The sequence below is a fragment of the Cyprinodon tularosa genome, unplaced genomic scaffold, assembly GCF_016077235.1.
Source record: "Cyprinodon tularosa strain WSP-4 unplaced genomic scaffold, ASM1607723v1 ctg543, whole genome shotgun sequence".
In the NCBI taxonomy this organism is placed as follows: domain Eukaryota; kingdom Metazoa; phylum Chordata; class Actinopteri; order Cyprinodontiformes; family Cyprinodontidae; genus Cyprinodon; species Cyprinodon tularosa.
The window spans coordinates 754,834-780,344 of record NW_024039278.1 but is presented as its reverse complement, the minus strand read 5'-3'; the positions used below and the strand labels follow the sequence as shown (position 1 = coordinate 780,344).

Here is a 25,511-nt window from a genome sequence, read left to right as displayed (position 1 = left end):
AATTTTGGGCCCTAAACTGTTATGATATATAAAACAACCTTTGTCATATCTCAGCAAAATCAGGGAAAGGTCTACAGCTCCTAATGACTGATATCTTCACAGAATTAAACAAGTTAAAACAACTGTTTGATGATAAATTATCAATGAATATTTCTAAAACTAAAATTGTATTCTTTGGCAAATGGCCAGACATTAAAGTAAATTTTGAGATGTTCCTTTTAGAGTTAATGAACATCCATTTCTGGGCATGATTTTAAGTCATGACGTAAGCAGGAAAGCCCAAATAAAAAAAAATGTCCAATCAGAAGTGGCAAGTAGTATAGCAATACTGTGTAAAGTAAGATTATATGGCATGACATATCCTCTACAACTCATTAGTTCTTCCATATATATATAAATAAAGGTACTGCATAGAGGTTTGGGGTAATACGTACAAAAGTAATCTGGGGAGAGTTGGCCTAGTGGTTAGAGCAGTGGGCTTGTGCTCTGAGAACGTTGCATGACCCGGTTTAATCCCCACAGCCTGCACTCTGGGTTCCTGAGCAAGACCCTTAACCCCACACTGCTCCCCGGGTGCTGCACAATGGCAGCCCGGGGAGCAGCTCCCCAAGGGAATGGGTTAAATGCAGGGATACATTTCTTGAATGTGAGATCAATAGTGTTTAATTATTATTAATCTAGATTCAATTATCAAACTTCAGAAAAAAGCTTTACAAATCATCCATAATGTGGGATTCAAAGATCACACTAATGCACTTTTCCTAAAATCTCACATCATGAGAATTCAAGACTTACACAAATTTAAAACTCTTGCTTTAGTGTACAAAGAAAGACTTGATCTACTTCCTGGCAACATAAATTTTTTTTAGAGAATTATAATTTGAGAGAATTTGTGTTAAGATGCTGTGGTGTTCGCACCACACTTAAAAGTCTGGGGCTCAGCCAAGCAGAAGTTATGTTGTGGAACGGCCTAAATATGGAAATAAAAAGGAGTACCACACTTAGAAAATTTAAAAGCATATATTAATATGTTATCTTTAAAAACAATATGCATGTGACCCCAACATTTAAATGTGATAATTTGCAACATTTTTGATACGTACTTCTAGATATCTTCTTTTTTCTGTACAACTGCCCATAAAAATGCTTTGAAATGGTGATCCTATATATTGCTCAACAGGCCACACTGTGACTGTCTAACTGAATTTTAAATAATTTTAAATACTGTGCACTGACGTCTGTCCTTCAGTAAAATGTCCAACTTATTTTATTTTCCATTAAGGGAAATACATTCACCCTTGCAGCATTTCTTGAGAAATATATTTATCGAAAGTCCAATACACTGTCCAAAACAAAGACTTTCTGCATCACAAAACCGTCCTGGTTAAAAAAGCTAAACGCTGAATGTGTGCTGGCTGCTGATGCAAGAAAACCCCTGAACCTGTAATCGCCTTTGACAAACCGCAACAAGAACACCAAGAATCAAGGAACAGCCAGCAATAAAAAAAGCAGCACAGATGATTGCCCAAGTTTTAAGTCTTCCTGACGTTTTCAAGTTGTTCACACTGTCCAGAACGTACGACTCATTTCACTTCAACGGTCTGCCAAGGACAAAAGAGAAGAGGAGAGATGAATCGAGTGACAGAAAGCAAACAGTTGTTTTTTTTTTTTCTCCCCAACATTTTGAAGGTGAGCACCATCTCACCTGCTCAATGCGGTGGTCTGGTCACCTCCATTGTAATACGACCCGCACAAAAAGGACAGTATATCTATATATGGAAGCCTGCAGGGCGACTTAACGGGAAAGAGAAAATAGAATTATGGATGAAGCCTGAAAAATATATTAAATGTTTCTCGAGAATTGGAGTTAAATTAAAAGAAACACATCTTGTAAATGCTATGACATTCAAGATAATTGAAACTTTACCTTTTTTGGATTAATTGTTTTCTCTTAAAATATAACTTTACTTGATCATCACACTTTTGTGCAGTAAACATTGAAAGACAACTTTTCAACAGTGCTAAAGTGCAAGCAGATCCCGCATAAAGCCCCTTGGAAATACTCGCTTCTCTAACAAGTGTTGCATTACAGCTACTTGTCAAATCCAAGGAGAGATGACATCACACATCTAGCTTATCCCTGGAATATTTATACCTTAGAGAGACAGGATTTAAACTGCTAAATCAAGATATTTCTTAATGGGTTAAGAGAATGGCATCTTTCAAAATGTAAAAAAAAATAAAAAAAAAATCCAGCTAAAAAAATAAGGGGTTTTCGATTTGCATTAAACAGCTCATCAAAAATGTCATCCTTTTCCATAGTAAATGGTAAAAATCAAAGGCCTTAAAACGTTGATCCTTATTTCAAACTGCTGATCTGCTTTTTGGATGTTTCCATTTATATTTTTAAAATCTTAAGGCTCCAAGGCCTCCTTGCAATTACAAAGCAAAATGGTTCCATGTAAAAAAATTTTAATCCTGATCAATTGATAACATCTGCTGAGGGGTAATGCCTTTCAAGTGTTGTAATGTTACCCCTGTCCTGCCAGAGGGCGCCACTGCTCATTCTTTTAGCAGAGCCTCACTGGAACATTTGCATAGCGGCTAAAGGCATTAGAAAGCAGGAAAATGAATCATTTAGATTACCAAGAAATAAACTCCCCTTAGTCCAACTAGTCTAAAGTCACTTTTAAATAACTTTGTTTTTATGCTGTACGAGTGGTGATTAGTCAGAATGTGTAGAGTTCAGAGAACAGCTGATTGTATGCAAGTTCTAATTTAAAGACGACACAGGTCGTTTCTGGAATTACCAAACCACCGACTCTCTGGGTGCGCAGTATCATCACTTGTGCTGGGCTGCTGGCAGAGCAGCAGATCTAATAGACAGTCATCCTCCATCTCTGACCAATCACAGCGCTTTCTGAAAGCGACTCCAGCACCACTACACCTAGCTCCCTCCATTCTGTGGGCCTTCTTTATATACAAGGTAATAGTGGTCAAGGCTGCTGTTAAACCATTAAACTGCCGTTACATGACAGCAATACCCCTTCCATTTCTGTTAATGGACCATGAAGTTGGACTGGAATTTATTTTGCATTCCGAGGTCGTGTTACATGGTCATAAGAAATTTGAGGCCTTAAAAAAAAAGAAAAAAAAAAGACTAACAATCATTTGTAAGGCCTAATCTGGATTTTGATCATTGAAAAAGTCTAAATAGACCTGAAAGTTGGGCCTGGGGCTTCCGCTAACATTTCAATACAAATTTACCCAGATAATTTTACCTGTGTTTTTTTTTTTTTTAAGATTTAATATGCTCACCAGTTTTGAAGTTCTTTAACTTGTTCTAAAGAAACTTTGTTGGCAAGACACATTCTTGCTAAAAGTCACCCTCTGTTACCTCTTCAATCATCTGTGGAGGAAAAGAAAAAACAAAAAAACCCCAGCATAATTAAATGCAAACCCATAAACTGAAGACCATAAGAGGATAGTCTTTATTTTTCTCACAAAGGAGGTGACTCAGATGGCCCCTGTGCACAATAGGTGTCAACACATAGGAGTCAGGTCAGGCCTGCTGTGCCACTGCAAACAGCAGCCTGGCTAATAGTGCAACTCATCACAGTCACCTCCAAAATAAAGAAAGCTTTTCCAGACACAGACATCATCAGCAGATTTAAATTCCAACATGCAATGCACCAGGCCTGAGGAATTAAACAACCACAGGATGTAATTTTATTGACACCCTGTCAGCATCATTACAAAATAAGTCTGATCAAATGCTCTAATTTCACTGAACCTCGATATAAAAATCCACATGGCATTTTGGGAATCGGTCTCTCAACCTCACTGCCAAGCCATGCTTGTGGTAGAGCTGACTTTATAAGATTATGTTGGAATACAGTCAGGGGTGGAATTTAATCCCACCCCGCTTATTTCAAATAAATTAAATCCTTAGTCATTGATATAGGCTGATATGAAAAGCTTACAGGTATACATTTTTTAGCTGCATCGCCCACAGCCCTAAATACAAACATCATTGTAGATGTTTTTGAATAACTATTCAGACGGGAGAAAATAACACTTCACAAAATGGAAACTTTCCAAAATGCGATGCTTCATATTAAAATACAATCTTTTCCTCAAGATTTTAAAAGTACATTTCCTGGAATGACAGTAAGAAAGCAACAGGGTGTGTCTTAAAGATTTACAATCACCCCAGTTATGAGACATTTGTTAGAATATACTTTAAAATAAACAGGAAAAACTGAAACAGAAACAATTTACTGAAGTTATATGAAATGTTCACAGCAGATATATTTCACAGAAAAAATTTAAATTTTAAAGATGCTGGATCTAAGATAAAACAACAAAGGGACTGGAAGCGCTTTGACTTGCTTCAGTCTTGAGGATGTTACACACTTCACCATTCAGATTTACCTCTCAGCTAAAAAGAGAATATTTAACTCTTACAGACCTTTAAGGATGAAGAAATTCCAGTTCAAATCTTCGGAGTCAAGCCTTTGAATCTTCACAGGGTCTCTTTTTCTATGCTTCCAGGCTCTAGGCTTTATAACACGTGAAAAAAAAATAAATAAATCAGGCAGAATACATTAAAAAGATGTTCCAGGAAAGCAAAAAAGGCAAATTAATTAAGTAATATAAATACATCACACTTCAATAACTTACAATTGGTTTCTCAAAAAATATAACATGAAAATAGACTATTGAAATGGATTGTAAATACAGGAATGCTGTATATGGTTTATTCATTTAACATTTATTCTTGCAGGAAAATTATTTTCTATATAAAACATTTGATATTTGAGAGAACACTCAGGAATATATATATATATATATATATATATATATATATATATATATATACACACACACACACACACTTCCTTGAACCTCTGGGGATGCATACAAAGACACTTTGAAAGTTCTGAGCCAACCACATAAAACACGACAATTAATGGGACAAGATTCTTTCTATAACAGATGCTTTGGCCCAGAAAGGGCAGTGATGTTAAACACAAATCAGGATGAGATCAACCATAATAGAGCTAACTATTTAGAGCAGGTATGTCTAAACTCGGACCTCGAGGGCCTCCGTCTTGCAGGTTTTAGCGGTTTCCATGCCACAGCTGATTTCCACTCATAGCCAATTGAAAGGCTTCCGTTCATCAGAATCAGCTGTGCTAAAGCCGATAAACACTGGAAAACTGATGACACGTGCATTGAACTTTTAAAAAATGTCCTATTTAGAGGAATCGTGTGGGGAAAATGACAAGAATTAACCAAGAAAATTACCTGTAGTAAACTGGGGCTGCAACTAACGACAATTTTGCAGAATCGATTAATGATCAGATGACCACAGGTTATTTAAAGAACTGGATCAACTGGAATCAAGCTAAAGCACCTACATTTAATGTGTTTAAAACCGTAATGAATGACAAACTGGAGCACCACACTTACAACTTAAAGCTAAAGGGGATCTTTTTACTCAAACATTGGGACCCTTGATCATCACCTGACTTCCTTATATGTAATCTCTCATCTTGACTAACATGACTTGTAATTGTGTTTACCCGTCTTGTTTTTTTTTTTATAACATTGATAATGCACTTGACATATTTTATTGCATTTATGTTTATAGTTTTTAATATTTTGTTTATCTAGATTTTTTATTCTTACATTAAGTTTCTTTTCCTCTCAACCTACATGTACAACCGTAATATTTTATATGTTTTTTCTCTCAGCTTACCCATGTGTTCAGAATGTGGTGTTTGTGTAACAAAATGACAATCCAATAAAAAAACAAGTGAAATTTTTTTATTTTATAATTTTGGTATTATACTGATCTCGGATAGATGCTCTGTCAGCTAAGGGCACAATTTTAAACCCCTTTACTCCAATTAACAATTAATATATTACAAAATTAGTTGAGGATTATCTTAATACTATTAATCATTATTTATCCAATTACTTGTTTCAGTCATAAAATAAACCGTGATGTCAGTCATTTTTAAGTTAGGAATGGGGGTTTAGTGTTATTTTTTTTCTTCTGTACCTTGCAGGGTTAGGGTTACAGACGAGGAACGTCCTCCATTACCGCAATATAGGAAGTGTTAATAATAAACACCTTTTTCTCTTCCTTGGGAGCTGATTCCTGCTGCTGGGAGACAATCTATGGATGAAAAACAGAAAAAACAAAACGAGCCTTTTGGATTAGATCAAGGAAAAATACGCCTTTACAATTTAATGCCATTCTTAGTCACTGGTTAAGTTATGACTTAAGTTTCTGCAACAAATTTTTACATTTATATTCCATATATTCTTATACCTAATATAAAACAGGAGTAAAACAAATGGTACCCGAACTGCTTTAATGCTAGCTGCTAATGGAGGTAGCATCGCGGAAACACCTTAAATACTGATTTAAAACCTATTTAAGTTATAATATTTGGTGTACTCTTTATCGTTCACTGACTGCTTTAAGCATATACTGCTATAATCGTGGTGAAATCATAAACTTTACCTGATTTTCGAGTAAAACGTCTCTCTTCGTTTTGAAACCACGTGGCTGGCTGAATGAAACCAGCTCTTCTTCCTCAAACACGGCTGGCAGCTTTTCGGAGAATAACCACCACCTTGTGTGTAAAAGTTGGAATCCGGGCGGATTTCTATTAAATCTTCAATAGCCCCCATTTTTATCTGAAATTTAAGCACAGCTGCGCTTAACAACCGGACCGCAGCGTTTGCAGGAACCTTCTTCTTGATTAAAGGCGGAAAGCAAACGCAAACACCGTTATGGCGCATCACCGCCACCAAGTGGTGGGACGTGTGCGTCCGAAATTCAATATTATGCAAATCTGCTTTCAAAGCAGGTTTTTTTGTTTGTTTGTTTTTGCAATTACGTATGCGGTTATCAATCAAATAAGTTATTTATAACATTCTTTTTGAAATATTTTGTCAAATGTTGACTAAGTAAAATTTGATAAGTCTGTCCTTCTCCCTCATTACTGGCAACTCCTCCTATGTTGCAGTGCTTCCATTTTCCATATATATATATATATATATATTTTTTTTTTATTTTATTTTTATGCATACTTTGCAATCTTAGCTGCAATTCATTTTGTTCCTATAGAAAAAAAGAGCATATAATTCTAAAATACAGGCCTAGAGACCCCAAATAAAACTGGTGTTAAGGACTATTCTTGAATTCAATCAATCTTATCACTGCCATATTTTTTTATGTTTCTCTATAGTTGCTATCATCTTTGTCTTAAACTTGTTAAATCCAAGTGAGCCATGCAGCCCCTTCCCTTTCCTTGTCAGAAAGGGTATGTGGATTAATGCATCCCCTCTTTTTTTAATGCGGGTTATTTTTTTATTATTTATTTATTTTTTTTTGCATTTTTTTTTTTTTTGGGCTATATCTTAACTATAGCTTATCATTCTCTTCCTTTACGTCTGAGGATTAACGGTAATGTTAAATACACACAGAGGCAAACACCACAAGGATGAAGGAGTCAAAATTTTCACTGAAATGCAAATGCCATTTTATATTAAAAGATAGCAAAGAAATAATTCACTATATCACACAACACAGCTTGTTAGTACTGCCAGGGAAATACATATACAGCCTTTTCATATTTACAGATGAATGACAACCCCCATAAAGAAAAAAAAATCATAAATACCTTTTTTGTTAACTTTACAACAACTATATGTGACCAGTATTTCATAAGATAAAAGAGCACTATCAAATAACTGTCACCTTTCATGTCATTTACAAAGCTTAAAAACACAGTGGCTAAAATAATCCAGCAAAAATAGAGACAAGAAAAAAAACAAAAAAAATACTTTTTTTTCTCTCCAGTGAGTAAAATTAATACAAGTCTAAAATCGGTCATTAAATCCCTTTGTACAAAAGACTTTACAAATCCTTTAACACAATATAAACAGAAACGTTTGGTTAAATCCACATGGTAAAATCTGTACATTTTAAGCATGTCCTGCAGCAAAGTTTGAAAGACTGTGAGCCTGGATAACATAATACTGGGTCGACACAATGCTCCGAAGGCCCTCCTGTCAACTAATCCTTAGAGACTGTAGTTATGTAGCTGCCAAGACCCTCTTCCATTAGCCTCAGTGCTTAGTCTAGCAGCAAATCAGCGAGTTGCTGAGCTTGTAGCAGATCCTTCAAAATACACGGCTCTATTATATCAAAAAGATATATTTGTCTGTATAGTAATATAGTATTTTGAAGTGCATTTAAACAGCAAGACCTGTACTCTAATGGCAAAGCAATACTCAAGAACTGTTACTTGCATTAGGGTCAGCAGGGAGCATGTTAGAGACTTATTTCTAAATAAGAACCCTAAAGAGGTAAGATTTACATGCTGGACGACTTCTTTTAGGAAGTAGATTGCTAAACTCAAGTTACAAAGCAGTAAATGTTCTATTTTATCTAAGTACCATTTCACCCAGCAAATACAGATTTTTGACCCACTTGCCTCTAAACAGTAAGCTTAGAAGGTAGAAATCCAAAGTGAAGAGTAATAATAAAGTGAAGAGCTTTAATATGATCAATACCGTGCCAAAAGTGAACATTCATCACACACATGGAAATATCAGGTAAAAAACACTGATAAAGCATTTAAAAGGGGAAATAAATAAACTGAATTGCGAGGAGTTTGTTTTAACCCGCTTACAAGTAAAGTTCTGAATTAGTTAACCCTAGAGAGATTTACATTCTAAAGGTAAGTGCTACTATAGCTAATATTTAAATGTTTAGAAAATCTGAGCAAAAATGTTGCTCTTTTTTTTTTAGGGGGAATATTAAAGAAAATAGGCTTAATGAGACTGACCAAGTTGTGTTGAGATGTTTCCATCTATCAGCAAGACTAAACAGCTAAATAAGAGAAATGTCATTAACATTTTATCAATACAATATTAAATATACAACTGAAGGAGAGAGAATAAAGTGTTTCACACTTGAGAGTTTGCATTTTTAATGTTTGTTCATGGATTAACATGCATTAAAATATAAACTAAAGGGAGTTTTTTTTTTCTCAAACTGCAACAGTGAGTTTGTAGAGTTAGCATTAAAAAAAATAACATAAAAAAAAAATAAAAAACATCCCAGAAAAATTCAGAATCTCCAAAAGCAAGTGAAGGCGGAGAGGGAAGAGAGGAGACGGCGTGAAGTCTCGCCCTTTGGCACTGTTAGAAAACCAAGCTTAGTCCTGCTGCACAAACTGCTCACACAACACTCAGCAAAAACCCACTCAAGTAAAAAAAAAAAAGAAAAGGTTCATAAATAGAGTTTTTATAGTCATGACTGGCATTTGAGTGAGCGCTGTTGTAGAGTCATCCATGTAATATGTTGGTTTAGCTTTTTTCCCCCAAAATACTTTCCAAAGGTAAAGTAAACACAGAAGCAGTCGTCTTGAGTCTCTGTCCTTTAAAAAGCCTCCAGATAGTCTTAACTTCTGTTTACATCCTCCCTGGAGTCCTCAGCTTTATTACAGCAGCATGCTCCTTTAGTTTATCACCTCGCCTGGAAGAGGTGACACTAGGAGCGCTGCTGCTCTGTGTTTATGTGTATAAGCAGGACAGAGCTCCTGATTCAAAGACGGGAATTGGTTTTTGTGTCTAGCCGGGTTCATATGAACTATTACTTTATGTATGCTTTGAATTTGTACCAGCTCTAAACACAGGTGTCTGCAGGTGTGTGTGTGTCATGTGATGAATGGTCGGGAGGAAGCGCAGAGGGAATCTCTCTCACACTTCGCTCTCGGTTGAGGGTTTGCGTATGGAAGCCCAGCCGGTGTCGGGCAGGCTGTGCTCGGCATGGCGCTGTGGGGTGATGGCTGAGGGGGTGAGCGTGCTTATAGAGGAGCACTCAGACGCTTCCTCCTGGAGGAGCTGCTCTCTCTCGCCGTCGTCGAGTGAAGCGCTGCTGGTCTGCAGGGACACGGTGTCTGTGCGAATGCAGGTGTGCAGGCCGCCTCGAGATGGCTTTATCTGTTTTAAATCATCCCAGTAAAGCTCTTCGCTGGACAGGAGACACACACCCTCCACTATGCGGATCTTCTCCTTTGTGTAGCCTCCATCCACTCCGACCTGGATAAGGAAACAAACTGTTGATATAGTCCTACTATGCCCTCCGAGGTACTCCAACGATCTGACATTTTGTCACTGTTTAATTTATTTAGGATTTTATGGGATCAACCAACCAAAGCTTGTGAGGAGTCATGAAGTAGAGTGAGATGGATACATGTTTTTTAACAAATAAAAGTGGAATCTACTTGCTTCTATTTTCTAAATAGCTCAAGCTCAGTCAGAATGAAGTGAGACGTCCTGCAAGTGTCTGTCTGGACCATTAAAGCCCATTAGTACTTGGGTAAAAATCTTCTTTGTTTGTGGTTGTGTGCTTCAGGTTATTTAACCTGCTCTATGTTTACATCCAGTAAATAAGGAAAAATTTGGGAGGCTGTGTAACATTTTACGTCCTGTTCTAAGAAACTAAACCCTATTGATTGCTTGTGTATGTGAGAAAAAAAACCCTTAAATTCTACAATACAGCCTGTATTAAAGGTCATAGCTACGACTTTTTTATCAAAACAATTATAAGAAGGTAAAGTAGGTCTTTATATATATATATATATATATATATATATATATATATATATATATATATATATATATATATATATATATATATATAAATATATATATAAAAAGTGATATTAATTTTGAAGAGTCCAAAACAAATATTTACTTCTGGTTGCGATGAAGCAGGTTGACAAAACAATTCCTGCACCAATAGGAATAGTTGTTTGTCCTGTTATACAGAGCTCAGGCCTTACCGGATCCTATTAGCTCTGTGACGGAGCTGAAGTACGGCTTCTTCTCAGCGTTATTTTTTTTTTATTTTACATTCAAGAATCCCCCAAAAAATAGAAAATCAAAAAGGAGCAAAATGAGCGTGAACACTGGTCAAGCTGTTTTTGTTGTTGTTTTTTTTTTACAACAACATAATGAAGCAAAGGGGCTCAGAAGCTAGGGGTGAAGTTGCTGTGTTTTTTCTGATCAGGTAAGTTAAATGCATGCTAATGGTTTAATAGACCCGGAAACCGGCTGGGAAACAGAACAGAACCAGAGTGGGTTTTCGCAATACTTTGTGGTTGAGACAATCAACTTTATGGTGTTTTCAGGGCATCAGGCTACAGGAGGGTCTATTGAATTAGTCTTTTCTTAACCAATAATTTATCTTTTCTTAATCTTTTAATTTGCATGTTTTCTAAGCCAAAACAAGGCTTTGTTGGGCTACTGTATTGCTACATCCCAAAGATGGGTGTTATTTTGTTCTTGCATCCAATTAACACCTTGCTCTGTTTTGGGCTCCACCTTTAAGATTGGATGCTGCTTCCTAAGTCTCAGCCCAATCAAGATCACCTGCACACTATTTAAGGCCTGTGAAGCTGTACTTCAGGACCTCTGGGCCATTTGTCTGCCATACACCTCTGTGGTCATTGTAGAATCTAATGGGCTGGTAATTTGCTGTCATGTAAACCTGCTTGGATGGTTTTTGTAGGGGAGAGCTACCTTTTTGCTGAACCCCAATTCTCTCCTGTTTATCTGTTGGTTAGGTAGGTTATTTTGTAGATTTGTATACTTTGGTTTCATATTGAGTTAGGTAAGACAACTTTTCTTTTTCTTTTAGGGTTGTTTTGTTTGTTTGTTTGTTTGGCCTGAGCTCTCCCTGAAGCCTTTACCATAATTTATTTAAAGGAAATGGCAGAATAAACCTTTTTAAATGCCTTTTTGACTCCATCATTCACTGTCTAAATTTAATTTGGTCCCTTATACCTCCTAGACCCAGCCTGGGGACGGAACATGTATAAAGCTTCAAACTCAATGCTGTTTCTGACATTTTGAATTGAAAAAGCTTCTGGATAGGAAGCAAAACATCTTCAAACTTTTTTTTTTCCCCTTTTTTTTTTTAGCTTTTTTGGAATCTTTTCTTAACCACAAAAAAAAAATAATAATAATAAATACTAGAAAAGAAAGTAATTATTAAATTGTTTTGGCTGCTTTTACACTACAGGTGCTGGTCATAAAATTAGAATATCATGAAAAAGTAGATTGATTTCAGTAATTCCATTTAAAAAGTGAAACTTGTATATTATATTCATACATTACATACAAACTCATATATTTCAGATGTTTATTTTGTTTAATTTTGATGATTACAAATGACAACAAATGAAAATCTCAAATTCATCATATCAGAAAATTAGAATATTGTGAAAAGGTTCAAAATTGATGGCCCCTGGTGCCACACTCTAATCAGCTAATTAACTCAAACCACCTGCAAAAGCCTTTAAATGGTCTTTCAGTCTAGTTCTATAGGCTACACAATCATGGGGAAGACTGCTGACTTGACAGTTGTCCAAAAGACGACCATCGACACCTTGCACAAGGAGGGCAAGACACAAAAGGTCATCGCTAAAGAGGCTGGCTGTTCACAGAGCTCAGTGTCCAAGCACATTAATAGAGAGGCGAAGGGAAGGAAAAGATGTGGTCGAAAAAAGTGTACAAGCAAGAGAGATAACCGCACCCTGGAGAGGATTGTGAAACAAAACCCCTTCAAAAATGTGGGGGAGATTCACAAAGAGTGGACTGCAGCTGGAGTGAGTGCTTCAAGAACCACCACACACAGACGTATGAAAGACATGGGTTTCTGCTGTCGCATTCCTTGTGTCAAGCCACTCTTGAACCACAGACAGCGTCAGAAGCGTCTTGCCTGGGCTAAAGAGAAACCGGACTGGACTGCTGGTGAGTGGTCCAAAGTCATGTTCTCTGATGAAAGTAAATTTTGCATTTCCTTTGGAAATCAAGGTCCCAGAGTCTGGAGGAAAAGAAGAGAGGCACTTCATCCACGTTGCTTGAAGTCCAGTGTAAAGTTTCCACAGTCAGTGATGGTTTGGGGTGCCATGTCATCTGCTGGTGTTGGTCCATTGTGTTTTCTGAGGTCCAGGGTCAACGCAGCCACATACCAGGAAGTTTTAGAGCACTTCATGCTTCCTGCAGCTGACCAACTTTTTGGAGATGCAGATTTCATTTTCCAACAGGACTTGGCACCTGCACACAGTGCCAAAGCTACCAGTACCTGGTTGAAGGACCATGGTATCCCTGTTCTTAATTGGCCAGCAAACTCTCCTGACCTTAACCCCATAGAAAATCTATGGGGTATTGTGAAGAAGAAGATGCAATACACCAGACCCAACAATTCAGAAGAGCTAAAAGCCACTATTAGAGCAACCTGGGCTATCATAACACCTGAGCAGTGCCACAGACTGATCGACTCCATGCCACGCCGCATTGCTGCAGTAATACAGGCCAAAGGAGGCCCAACTAAATACTGAGTGCTGTACATGCTCATACTTTTCATGTTCATACTTTTCAGTTGGCCAACATTTCTATAAATCCTTTGTTTTTATTGGTCTTCAGTAATATTCTAATTTTCTGATATGATGAATTTGAGATTTTCATTTGTTGTCATTTGTAATCATCAAAATTAAACAAAATAAACATCTGAAATATGAGTTTGTATGTAATGTATGAATATAATATACAAGTTTCACTTTTTAAATGGAATTACTGAAATCAATCTACTTTTTCATGATATTCTAATTTTATGACCAGCACCTGTAGTAGAAAACAATTCAGTCTGTTAGATTACAACATTTTCAACTATGTGAAATATTTTTATCTTTAGTCTTTTAGCAGCAGGCTTCATTGGTTAGTTTTATGAAAAAAGAAAACAGGTAAATTATCACTCCAAAAACAATATATCAGTCATCACTCAAGGCTTAAAGCCCCTCTCACAACTTGTTGATTTAGCCAGAGTATACCAGACGTCCCAGAATCTTCTGTTTTTCTATCTGTATTTTTTTTTTATTTTGGGCGTATAGAGTATTCATAACGAGTCCAGAACTTATGTCCAACAACAGCCTAACTTATGCATGATGTACGGCAGCGTAACGCCCATGAAGTGATGCACAAGCCAGTGTCCTGACGCAGGCAGCGATGCACCCGGAGGGGCCCGGTCTGCATAAAAAGATTTCTTTGATCGCGGTATTAACCTAGCTGCTGTTTACTGCCTGCAAAAGAGAAAAAGTAAATAAAAAGAAAAAGAAAGAAAGAAAGAAAGAGGTTTGCTGTCGCAGCAAATTCAACTTCATGTCTACTAGGAAGTTTGTTGGTTGTTGGCGTAAATGCATAGAGTATTCATCACACTCATCTTATGATGGGTATGAAGGCTGGAGGAGAACTGAAACACGTCTGTAACACGTCAAATATGTTGATATGCATTGGAGATAAGTTCTTCATAAGTGACGCATAAGTTATGTACAGGTTACTCATAGGTTTTGGATAAGCTAGACACCACGACTTATGAGCAACTTATACTTAACGTGTGTCAACGATCAGATAACTTACTTGTAACTTATGACCCACGTATGAGCATATGCTGGCATACGTCTCAACGTACTTGCCTTATGTCGATATTATGTCGATATGGCCAGCGTGTTTCAGCGTGCTCATAACTTATCCAACGCATGCCAGCGTTTTTACGCGATATTTTGTACGTCAGATATCCGCTGGCTAAATCCCCAAGGTGTGACAGGGGCTTAAGGTGGCTAATGTTTAGTAATAGTGAGCTCGCCTTCTGATAGTTAGTATTCATTAGCCTACGGCTAGAAAAAAAGACATTTAAATTGTTCTGCATGCCTCAGATAACATTACATTTTTATTTATTTTTTATTTTCTATCCAACTTTGAAATAGGCTATAAAACAGCTGTTAGAGGTTTTGGGACGGTAGCTGGCATGCAATTACTAACTAAAGAAAAAAAAGAGCATCAGACACCACTGGGACACCACTCTTCCATGCAGTGCAGCTACCTCTCCTTGGGGACAAGTGGGTCAAAAGATAAAGGGGGAGAGAGAGTTGTAGGGATGTGAGAGCTGCAGCAGTGAAGAAAAGAATGGAGAGAAGATAAGCACTGATGTGTTTGGCCTATAAAAACCACATGTTGCAATAATCAGAACAAGGAACGCCAAGAGTCACATTTTAAAGCCGTCTCTTTAAGAAATCCCACAAAGTGACAGCTGTCTCTGTAAAAACTTTAAATTCTGCATGGCCTTTACCTCCTTCTTATATCGAAGCTGGTTGTATATCGGAGGCTTCTGTGACGTTTCGATCTTCACCTCTTGTGTGGATGTTCGATATGACGGGTTACTGTAGGTCAGATTGCTCACACCAGGCTCAGCAAATTTAGACTTTTTGTGTCTGTTCAAATTACCAAAAACAGAAATCACAAATGTTAATATTGGTTGAGTATCAAAAGAATGGGCTTCCATGAATGGTGCTGTGAGCAAAAGACTCACCTGTAGATGATAAAAGCAGCAATAAGGATCAGAATCGCCAGAATGGTGAGAACTCCTCCAATCACATAGCTTATATGAAGTCCTTCTCCTAAAAAAGATATGAACAATGGAAAGACTTCTATTAGTACTGACTTAAGTGCTCAGTTATGAATTGAGTGATTTACCAGATATGTCATTTAAAAATGGATAAAAATGAACTTTGCATTTAACTATTAATGAGATTAATGACGTCTGTTTAAACAGATATAAAATACATTAGAGAACCAGGTAGAATTAGCTATAAAGGCTAGATTTCTTCTGTAGTCCCTCATTGGCCAGAGTAGTACAGATGTACCGATTCTGTCATAAATCAAATCTATGCTTGTTTTTCGACACTTATGTCAAAGATTTCTGAAGCCTTTTTTAAAAACACATTTAATAAAAAAATAGTAAAAAATGAGTTCAATAAAGCGGAAAGAAAAAGCTATTCTAGAGTTAAAATGGCAGCCAATGTGGAAAGATCAGAAGTGTGTTTTACTGTGTACTCACCATGAGGAGCTGTCACTACCTGGTTCATGCAGCCAACAGCGTTTAAATCCTTATCAGTGCAGCTGAGAAAAAAAAAAAAAAAAGCTCATGATAATCTTGTGTTGTAACAAAAAAGGGTACAGTTGACATCTGTTCAGGTTTTACTTTGGAGATAAAATGTGTTTAGTTTTGTTAGATCAAAGAGATCCTTAAATTGGACAATCATAATTCCCAATGAATGCATCAATTTAACACATTAGAAGCTTTACTAAATATCTTGTTTTTGATTAGTAAATATTTTTCCATAACAGTACATTTAATTAAAAGAGATAATTATCAAACAAACATACTTATTCAGAGAGGGTCCCCTTTGTGACGTGTCTGTAGGTCCATTGGGGATCTTTCTGGGAACAGGAGTACTGCTGGCATCTTTGGTAGGAGAAGTGGGGATGTAACCTGGAACTAAACAAATGTATCCACATAAGAATCAGAGTATTCAGAAAAACACTAGTGCTCTTCTTTCCGTCTGTGGTTATCTATTATAAACCCTCCTTTTTAAACAAATGGCATCTTAAAGGAAAATTCCGGTTTTTAACACTTTTAGACCATTTTCTGTAGTGTCCAGGATGAAATCGAATGATCGACACCAAAATGTTGACAATTGGTCCTGTCTCTGCTATTTGGCTCATGCAGAATCCCCCCCTGGCTGCTTCAGAATGGCTTCCATTGTGCATGTCCGATAATGTCCTTAAAACAACCTTAAACGTTCTTTTTTTTAAATATGCTACTCACCGGGTCGTCAGCGCTGTTCAATGACGTTCCAAAAAAAGTTTCGTGAAGAAAAAACGTTCCTGTCTTGTTTTATTTAGCATTTTGTAAATCCCAGAACTATTTTTTCCGATACATCACAACCGCTTATAAACTTCCGCTTCCCGTTCGAATCTGAAGCGTTGCACACTCCAGACCACTAGTTGGCGACGGTATCCTCTACCGTCAAACTCAAAGTCCAATATGTCCTCCTCAAGAATCCACCTTTCGTATTCCATTTTCAGAGTTTTTTAAAGTGTTTAACAGAGACGTTAGCACCTCGACGTCGGAGTACACAGAGTGAAGCAGAAACACTTGGGCCTTGCGAAAAGACTACAACTAAGCGTAAACAGGCCCCATTTCCGTTTCCGGTGGCGGAGGGATATTGACTATTCCAACAGAACTCAATGGGATTTACAAAATGCTAAATAAAACACTACAGGAACGTTTTTTCTTTACGAAACTTTTTTTGGAACGTCATTGAACAGCGCTGACTGAGTGAGTAGCATATTTAAAAAAAAGAACGTTTAAGGTTGTTTTAAGGACATTATCGGACATGCACAATGGAAGCCATTCTGAAGCAGCCAGGGGGGGATTCTGCATTAGCCAAATAGCAGAGACAGGACCAATTGTCAACATTTTGGTGTCGATCATTCGATTTCATCCTGGACACTACAGAAAATGGGCTAAAAGTGTTAAAAACCGGAATTTTCCTTTAAATCGTAGCCTAGAAAGTTAATTATCCATAGCTGTTTGTATTTTATGAAACTCTGTAGTATTATATAACATATAATGCAATAGTACATTTGTCTGGTTAGGACATTCACTAGCGGAGACATGTGCGCAGTATACATGAAACGTGAACAGTGCATAGGAGCCCCATATGAATATGACTGAAGTCACGTTTTCATAGTTTTACATTTTTCTACTATAAACTGTACAGTTAGTACAGTGTTTCTGATTTCATGTTTGAAGTGGGGAAGGACTTATTTTTTCTATTAAAAAAATGTACTAAAGGCTGGCACTGAAAAAAAATATATAAGCAACATTATTGATATATTTTATCATGTTTTTGAGTCATAAATGTAATGTTGTAATGCACTCTCTGTTAGCACAAGTGTAAAGACATTCCGATTTCAAATCACACCCTGAAAGGTGTCAGATTTGTTGTGAGAAGATCCTAACCTCCAATATGATGTATTTGTAAAAGCTTTTTAGCAGAGGATTGAGTCCCTGCAAATGGTAACAGAGAAAACTAACCAGTAGAACAGGGACGCCCATCCAGTTCATCCGGACAGGCACAGACAAAACTGTTGGTCTTGGCGAAGCAGAGGTGAGTGCAGCCACCATTATTTATTCCACACAGATTAGTACCTAATGGAAAGGAAGGAGAACAAGCGGCATAAATGGATTATTTGAAAATCAATATCTTGGTTTTTGCTCCTTTTACAAAGTGAAGGCAGCAGTTTTCCTGGAACAAATATCACCTCTAGGGAAGAAAGAGATTTTAAGATTTATTTTGTAAGCTTAATAAGAGAAGTGAGATTAAATTACTCTAAAACAAAAAGGCATTTAAAATTATTCTGAGAACCCAAATACCATGAGATTTTAAGTTACATAACGGGATTAAACAAGTTTACATAAATCTGCTATAGTTTTATGTTTTATGCAGAAAATGCTTTGAATGTTCCTACAGGTTACCTTCTAAGCTGTGTCATCAGTAGAAATAGTTTTTGACCAGTAGATGGCATTATATTCCTGTTAGAACTTCTGGTTCATAATTTTAGACAAAAAAAAAAAAAAACACTACAAACCGATGAAGAGGTTTTAATGTCTCCCATATAACCGAGATAAATGCCTTACCTGTCTGTCTGTGTGGAGATACCACTATGATGTCCATCAGACCCTCCACATTGGCCAGCACAGTTTCCTTATTTCGGCCAGTGTGTTTATCCACCCGCTGGATGGACTTAGTCTGCCAGTCCGTCCAATAGATCCAACGGTCTTGCTGCGAGAGTCGGGAGAAAGGGGTTAGAGGGGAGGACACCGGCTTCGACTGGGGAAACGGGGGAGAAGAGAGGAGGAAAAAACACAGACAAGGAGCAAGGGGTGAGGGAAAGAAAGGGAAGGGGAACAGGGGAGGGAGATAAAGAGAGAGAGAGAGAGGAGGAAGAAAAATGAGTGGAAGGAAAGTAGACGAAATGGTAAAGTTGAATGAGTTCGATATGAGCTGGAGGACGAAGAGGCAACAATGAGAATCACACGGTGAGCCGATGAGCCATAGAGAGCAGGTGAGTGGAGGAGGCAGCCATGAGGGAGGGTCAGCCCTGTGATTCACAGCCCAGCTAACGGGGCAGGGGGGTTAAGGAGAGTACCTGAGTTAGAGCGAAAGGGTGCTGCACGGGATTAACGAGGACCTGACGCAGCTTTCCATTCAGGTCTGAGCTCTCAATCCTGTCCAAGTGAGCATCTACCCAGTAGATCCTGCAAAGAGAATCAACACGTCATAAAATATGCAATACTATGAAATACTATGGGCTAAAGGGCTTAAAAATCTTATATCTGATCTTTTTACCATCAAATCAGACAAATAAATCTTTTTCTCCCTCAAGTTTCATAATAAGTAAAAGAAATGACATAGGGCTAGTTTTTTTTTCTTCAATTATCCGCTCTGGGAGGTGACCTTCATTTAATAGGCGACACAATTCCAGCTGTTAAACATGTAAAAATAATCATGTTTCACAACAAACAAAAGCAACTAAATATTTGCAGCTTGTAGGGTTGAACATCTGGCTAGTTTATCAGTTATCAGCACACATCTAAGAGCAGAAAGGGATGAAGTGATGTCACTTAGCTATGGAAAACCAAGAAGTGCATTGGTGGCGAAGAAAAAATCTCCATAAAAAAAAAAAAAATTCATATCGTTCATTTAAAAAAAAACAAAAAACAAAATTTCATTTTCAATCAATTATATTGATTAATCTCCCAGCCCTGATCAGAACTAGCATAAACTTCTCCAACACAGCAAGCCACAGTGTCTGGTTTTTCAGCTGGACCATAAAGGTCCACCCTCCCGCCTGACTTTAACAGACAGATCCACAGCACCCCAGTTAATATTTAAGGTTTGAAAGGCTGTAACCTATTAAATCATCAGTCAAGTATGATTGATTATGCTCACCCATTTTTGCTGCTTTTAGACACAGTGGCTTTTAGGAAAATCTGTTTCCTTGCTGCCTAATATATTCCACCCCCGACAGGTGGTATGATGAAGGGGCAGTTATTCATATTTTGCTGTCTGGACTAAAACCCGCCATTAAAGTATTTTATCTGCTTGTTCTAACCTCCTGGTGTCATAGTCCAGCGTGAGGCCGTTGGGCCATCCCAGGTCCGTATTGATGAGGACTTTTCGGTCAGATCCATCGAGATGAGATCTCTCAATCTTCGCAATGTGCCCCCAGTCAGTCCAGAAGAGAAACCTGTAGAAAGACGGCAGGACAATCCAAACTTCACTTTATGCCAGATGATTTTTTTAAAAATATACAAAATATGATCTAACAAACTGTTATTCATTAAATCTCCACTCTTACCCTTTGCTTGGAAACACCGCTATGGCTCGTGGCTCATCCAAACTGTTGTTGACCAGGACTTTGCGGCAAGTCCCGTCCAGGCGTGCCACCTCAATGGTGTTGCGTCCAGTGTCGGTCCAATACATGTTTCTAGCCACCCAGTCCACAGCCAGTCCATCTGTTGTCTTTAGGCCCTGACTGATAACTGTTTCCATTCCACTGCCATCTAGATTTGCCCTCCTATAAGAAGGGAAAAAAAAAAAAGCAACCAGGTTAACACTCATAAGTTACGGCAACATGTACCTTTTATTCTCCATTTGTTGTTAAATATGAAAATCCCCAAACCATTGCCTTTCAACAAAAACGAAAAAGATTTAACACATTTTTCACCTGATAACATCCAGGGTGACGTCGGTGTAATAAAGTTTTCCATCAACGCTGTCGTAATCAAGTGAGATGACATTGTGCAGCTCAGGAACTGGCACATGCACATCGGTGTGGTCACTCGTGTCCAGGGAGATTCTGCGCACACTGACCCGGTTAGAGAAGATCAGATACGTCTCTGGGGAATCTTCACATGACCTGCCATCTCCCTTCAGCTGAATGCCGGTGGGACATGCGCAGGAAGTGCCATTTGGACGAGGCAGACACAGGTGTGTGCACCCTCCATTCCTCCTGCCACATTTATTAAAACCTAAAAAAGAATCAGAGAGAACAACTGAGAAGGGAATTAAAGCTGCACCCAATAACCAATCGTTGCAGACAGAATTCATTCCTCTAGGCTTTATCCCTATAAACCCTTCTGGGAAAAAATCAACGCCTGATCCTCATGTCCTACCGAGTGGCCTCTCTCTGTCCACAGCTTGGATGTCCATCAGGCCTGGCAGATTTGCTCGGACTGTAATGGTGTTGGCCCCTGTGTTCTTGTCCGCTCGCTGGATGCTGCGGCTCTGCCAGTCGGTCCAGTAGATATGGGACCCCAGAAGGGTCAAACCATATGGGTGTTGGACGGGAGTAACAAGGGTGCGTCGGTTTTGCCCGTTAAGGTCAGCTGCCTCAATACGCTAAAATGAGAAGGATTACTTTGCTTACAACAGTGTCATTATAGTCTATCATTTTATGAAGAATCCTAAAAACTGTGAACTGGGTGGTTAGCCCATTAAATCATATGACATAAAATAAATCTGTGCTTTAAGGCTGACCTCAGTGTGAGCGTCAGCCCACAGCAACTGTGATCCAGCTGTGTCAACAGCCAGGCCGTTAGGCCAGCCCAGGTTATTATTTATGAGGACCACACGATCAGATCCATCCATAGCTGAGCGTTCTAGCTTAGCATGTTCTCCCCAGTCAGTCCAGTACATGTAACTGGAAAGCAAACACAAATGAAAGAAGGAATGGAGCGTTAGGAAAATAAACAAAGAAAATGCTGAATACCTAATAGAGCTTCTCACAGAAAGGAATAAATATAAACAGCTGAACGCTTAATAGTCCTTCTTTCTCACCCCATTTCATGGTAGAGGGCTATCGCACGGGGACTGTCAAGGTTCTGCCACACAAGAACTTTTCTCATTGAGCCATCCAGGTTTGCAACTTCAATACGGTTGATTCCAGTATCAGTCCAGTAAATCTTCCTGCCGACGGCATCCACAGCCAATCCATCCGTCGTCACCAACCCTGCAGAGACAAGAAGCTCAAGTAACCACATCATGATAGAGAGATGTCTGACCACTGTTTGCCCAAACCTGTGGATATGATGTCTTCATGGGCTGTTCCATTGATGTTTGATCTGCTGATTTTCTTCAGTGTGCTGTCAGACCAATAAACTTTACCTGCAAAAGGCAAACACATAAGAACAAAAAACAACAATTTAATGTCTACTACACATAGATTTGCTGTTTGAAAAAATCAGGAGGATATTCAAACCTTCTTTGGGATCAACTCCGATAGCAATAGTGTTTTTCATTGAGCTATTGACTGCCAGAACCACATCAGCAAAATATGGAATGTCAAGAGAAACCATCCTGATGTCTGTTCTCCGAGCAAAGATAAGGAAGCTGCTCATACCTGCACACACGTCAAAACACATGTTCTATATTCAACTAGCCTTTTGCTGTTACTCTTGTTTTCTTATTTTACAGTCCTTTCAGATATACTTTACCTAGATTGTACATTAAAGAACAAAGTATAAAAATATCACGATTAATAAAATATGTGAATTATCTTTCCTAATATTTATCCACAGTGAAAATCCAAACAGAAGCTCTTTGCATAAGTATTTTTAGAATGAAAACAGAGGGTTTTCTGTACCAGGTGTGCAGGTCTTCCCATCACTCTGTAGATTGATGCCTGTGGGACAGGAACAGCTGCAAGCTTTGGGTGCAGGCGCCAAGAGACAGAGGTGGCTACATCCTCCATTATTCACAGCACACGGGTTATGCACTACGGAAAGATTGTAGAAGCAGATATACTATCAAAACCTGACCTATTTAAGATATAAGCTCAGTAGAAATACACTTCAATAATGGTAAAGTACAAACAAGTTTTCACTTTTTTCTGCATTTACAAACCAGATATGTGAATAACAGCGCAAAATGTAAAAAAAAAAAAGAAAACTACACAACGGAATGTGGTATTAAGGTGTAGAAAGCCTAAATTACAAGTTAGTACATTCCTAAAATGATGCAGCCCCTTTAAGCAATGTGGGAACGTTCTTGTAAAGGATAACAATTTCAGAGAACAATAAACATAAAAACATATAAAAATGAAAGCAATGAGACCTCCAAAAAATTACATTGCTTAGAAATGGTTCTGGAAATAACTTTTTGAAGCCAATTGGTATATTTTAATAAAAAAAAAAAAAAAAAAAAAAAATCTTAGAATTTAACAATGTTTCATTAAGAGGGAAATTCAAAATAATCTGTATTAATATTAGAACTCTTTGGGAACATTCAAAATGGTTGTGGTTTCACTTTGTTCTTGTTTTACATCTTTACATTAAACTCTCCAAAGTAAATTCTAACAGATTGATGTTTAGCTGTAGCTCTAACAATGACAATCAAGAATAGTTAAGTAAAATAGTTAAAAAACAAAAACAGCACATAGCACAAAACTGCTTCAAGATACTCTAACTTTGCAGCAATTGTTATTAGAGAGATAAAAAAAAAAATACTGACCTGTTTCCCGATGCCGATGGAACATGTGAATATCCATAAGGTTTTCCAAGTTTTCAGCCAGCGTATGGCGGCCCAATCCAGTCAGTTTATCAGCACTTTGGATACTCTTGGACAGCCAATCTGTCCAGTACAGCTTGTCCTCATGTACAGTTAGGCCAAAGGGATGGGGCAGCTGGCTGCCTATCAAAACCTAAAAACAAAGTGGAAAGTTAGGAAAACAGGTTCCATATGTGGTTGAAAAGTGTATATAAATTTACATTTTCCAAAAAATAGCCATATGTTACCTGTCTGTCAGAGCCGTCAAAGTTGCCATACTCAATAGTTTTCATGCCTGCATCGGCCCAGTACAAACGTCTGGTCTCGTAATCAATGGCGAGTCCATTAGGCCATGTCAGATTGGAAGAGATTATGACAATCCGATTGGAGGCGTCCATCCCTGCACGCTCAATCTTTGGGTTGGCTCCCCAATCAGTCCAGTACATGAAACTAACACAACAGGAAAACATTCAGAATTTCTACATGACATCTGGAATAAAAACAAAACACTTTTAATCTGGTCAATGTTCTTACCCTCCAGTTGGGTCAACTACAATGTCTCTGGGTCGATCCAGGTTCTCCCAGATCAGCACCGTCCTCATGCTGCCATCGGCATTAGAAACTTCGATACGATCCGTACCTGGCACAAAGAGAAGAACAACAATAATTCCACAAAATGCACTCTCATGCTACTGGTTCGCAGATTATTAGGAAACAATGTGAGGCATTTTACCAGCATCAGTCCAGTACAGTTTGTTGGTCATCCAATCAATTGCCAAGCCTGCAGGGCTCTCCAGGCTTGTATCCACCACCACCTACAGAAGAAGAAACCAGGAGGGAATCACTTGATGTAATTTAAGAACACCTCCAGCAGATGGAGGTATTGCATACATTTAATTTGTCCTCTGCAGCTGTTCTCACTGATTGCATCACTGAGATGGAGAGAGACACACATGGAAGTTTCAAATGTTACAGACCTCCTGCTTGGTGCCGTTCCACAGCGCTCTGTTGATGGAGTCAGTAGTGACATCTGTCCAGTAAATGTAGCCATCTTTGTCATCCCAGTCCACCGCCACAGCATTTCGCACATCGGCCAGGGGGATGACATCATCGGACATATCCTCCGTATCAAAGCTGATTCGTCGGATGTCCGTCCTTCGGGCAAAAAGCAGGAACTTGTCAAGACCTGATTAAAGACCAAAGGTCTTCTGTCAGTCTTCTAGGTTTAACAGTGAGGTTAACAATAAACATGACAACAACAGCAACACCACACAGACATCCAGTAGCTCTTGAATGGAAGAAGTAATCAAACTGTTAGATAATCAATCATAACATAATTAAAGAAAAATAGCAAAAGGGTGTTTAAAAAAGGGACATGAGGTCTTATTCAAGTTGCAAAAATGGTTAATAGAATATTTTTTTGAAAATTTAGTTAAGTAATATTTATTTTAGGTCATCATTCATTGAGGTAGATTAAGATGTCAAAAAATGTTTAAAGCTGCAGTCTGTAACATTGAGGAGAGAGCAGACTTCAACTGAAAATTTGAAGAAAAACAGGTTTCACGCCACTCCCCCACCCTCTCTGCTTCACTCATGCCCCACCTCCAAGCTCCACCCCTCTCACAGCATCTGCGCGGCTACCGCATGCGACCAGAAGGGGGGTGGGGGGAGGGGGGTCGGGATTCAGCGTGTGTGAGCTGTGATTGACACTCCATCAGACGCTCCTCTGGCTGTGATTGGTTGTTTTGACTCGTCCCGAATTATTCTTTCCAGATTGAAATACAGGCAGTAGGCGGTACCAGTTGAAGCAGTTTTTTTCACAGGTTACATATCACATGTACTGCTGTCTGGGCATAGGGACAGTTTTAGCCAATATGACAAAAAAGTGATTTTTAAAAACTTACAGACTTCAGCTTTAACATATACATAAACAGAAGTCTTATTTTCTGCATGCTCATT

General features: G+C 38.2%; 1 protein-coding gene, 1 long non-coding RNA gene and 1 other non-coding gene across 5 annotated transcripts in view; all 3 read right to left on the bottom strand.

The window, feature by feature from the left end:
- Positions 1-578: 578 nt before the first annotated feature.
- On the bottom strand, positions 579-6,433 carry LOC119796322. The gene is made up of 5 exons (XR_005282447.1): positions 6,071-6,433; positions 4,472-4,562; positions 3,319-3,409; positions 1,706-1,794; positions 579-1,601 (listed from the first exon to the last, which is right to left on the bottom strand). It is a non-coding gene; the product is annotated as an uncharacterized LOC119796322 (long non-coding RNA).
- Positions 3,511-3,626, bottom strand: LOC119796334. Its single transcript, XR_005282451.1, has one exon. It is a non-coding gene; the product is annotated as a small nucleolar RNA SNORD67 (small nucleolar RNA).
- Positions 6,434-9,746: 3,313 nt separating the features above from the next.
- The window catches only part of lrp4 (low density lipoprotein receptor-related protein 4), a 140,391-nt gene continuing 124,626 nt past the window's right edge, over positions 9,747-25,511 (bottom strand). Inside the window, exons 17-39 of one of the 3 annotated variants that reach the window (XM_038304832.1) lie at positions 24,530-24,738; positions 24,286-24,367; positions 24,087-24,192; positions 23,801-24,002; positions 23,517-23,706; positions 22,651-22,782; positions 22,267-22,407; positions 22,086-22,172; positions 21,846-22,017; positions 21,546-21,708; positions 21,182-21,407; positions 20,734-21,037; positions 20,365-20,583; positions 20,119-20,253; positions 19,153-19,261; positions 18,641-18,833; positions 18,038-18,151; positions 16,321-16,432; positions 15,992-16,053; positions 15,464-15,551; positions 15,224-15,365; positions 14,978-15,040; positions 9,998-10,131 (exon numbers count right to left, since the gene is read on the bottom strand). In XM_038304832.1, coding sequence (XP_038160760.1) covers positions 14,999-15,040; positions 15,224-15,365; positions 15,464-15,551; positions 15,992-16,053; positions 16,321-16,432; positions 18,038-18,151; positions 18,641-18,833; positions 19,153-19,261; positions 20,119-20,253; positions 20,365-20,583; positions 20,734-21,037; positions 21,182-21,407; positions 21,546-21,708; positions 21,846-22,017; positions 22,086-22,172; positions 22,267-22,407; positions 22,651-22,782; positions 23,517-23,706; positions 23,801-24,002; positions 24,087-24,192; positions 24,286-24,367; positions 24,530-24,738 — 3,230 coding nt within the window. In that variant the 3' untranslated portion in view covers positions 9,998-10,131; positions 14,978-14,998. Of the gene's footprint in view, positions 10,132-14,977; positions 15,041-15,223; positions 15,366-15,463; positions 15,552-15,991; positions 16,054-16,320; positions 16,433-18,037; positions 18,152-18,640; positions 18,834-19,152; positions 19,262-20,118; positions 20,254-20,364; positions 20,584-20,733; positions 21,038-21,181; positions 21,408-21,545; positions 21,709-21,845; positions 22,018-22,085; positions 22,173-22,266; positions 22,408-22,650; positions 22,783-23,516; positions 23,707-23,800; positions 24,003-24,086; positions 24,193-24,285; positions 24,368-24,529; positions 24,739-25,511 lie in introns of all 3 variants that reach the window. The other 2 variants (XM_038304830.1, XM_038304831.1) reach the window with 2 other exon arrangements.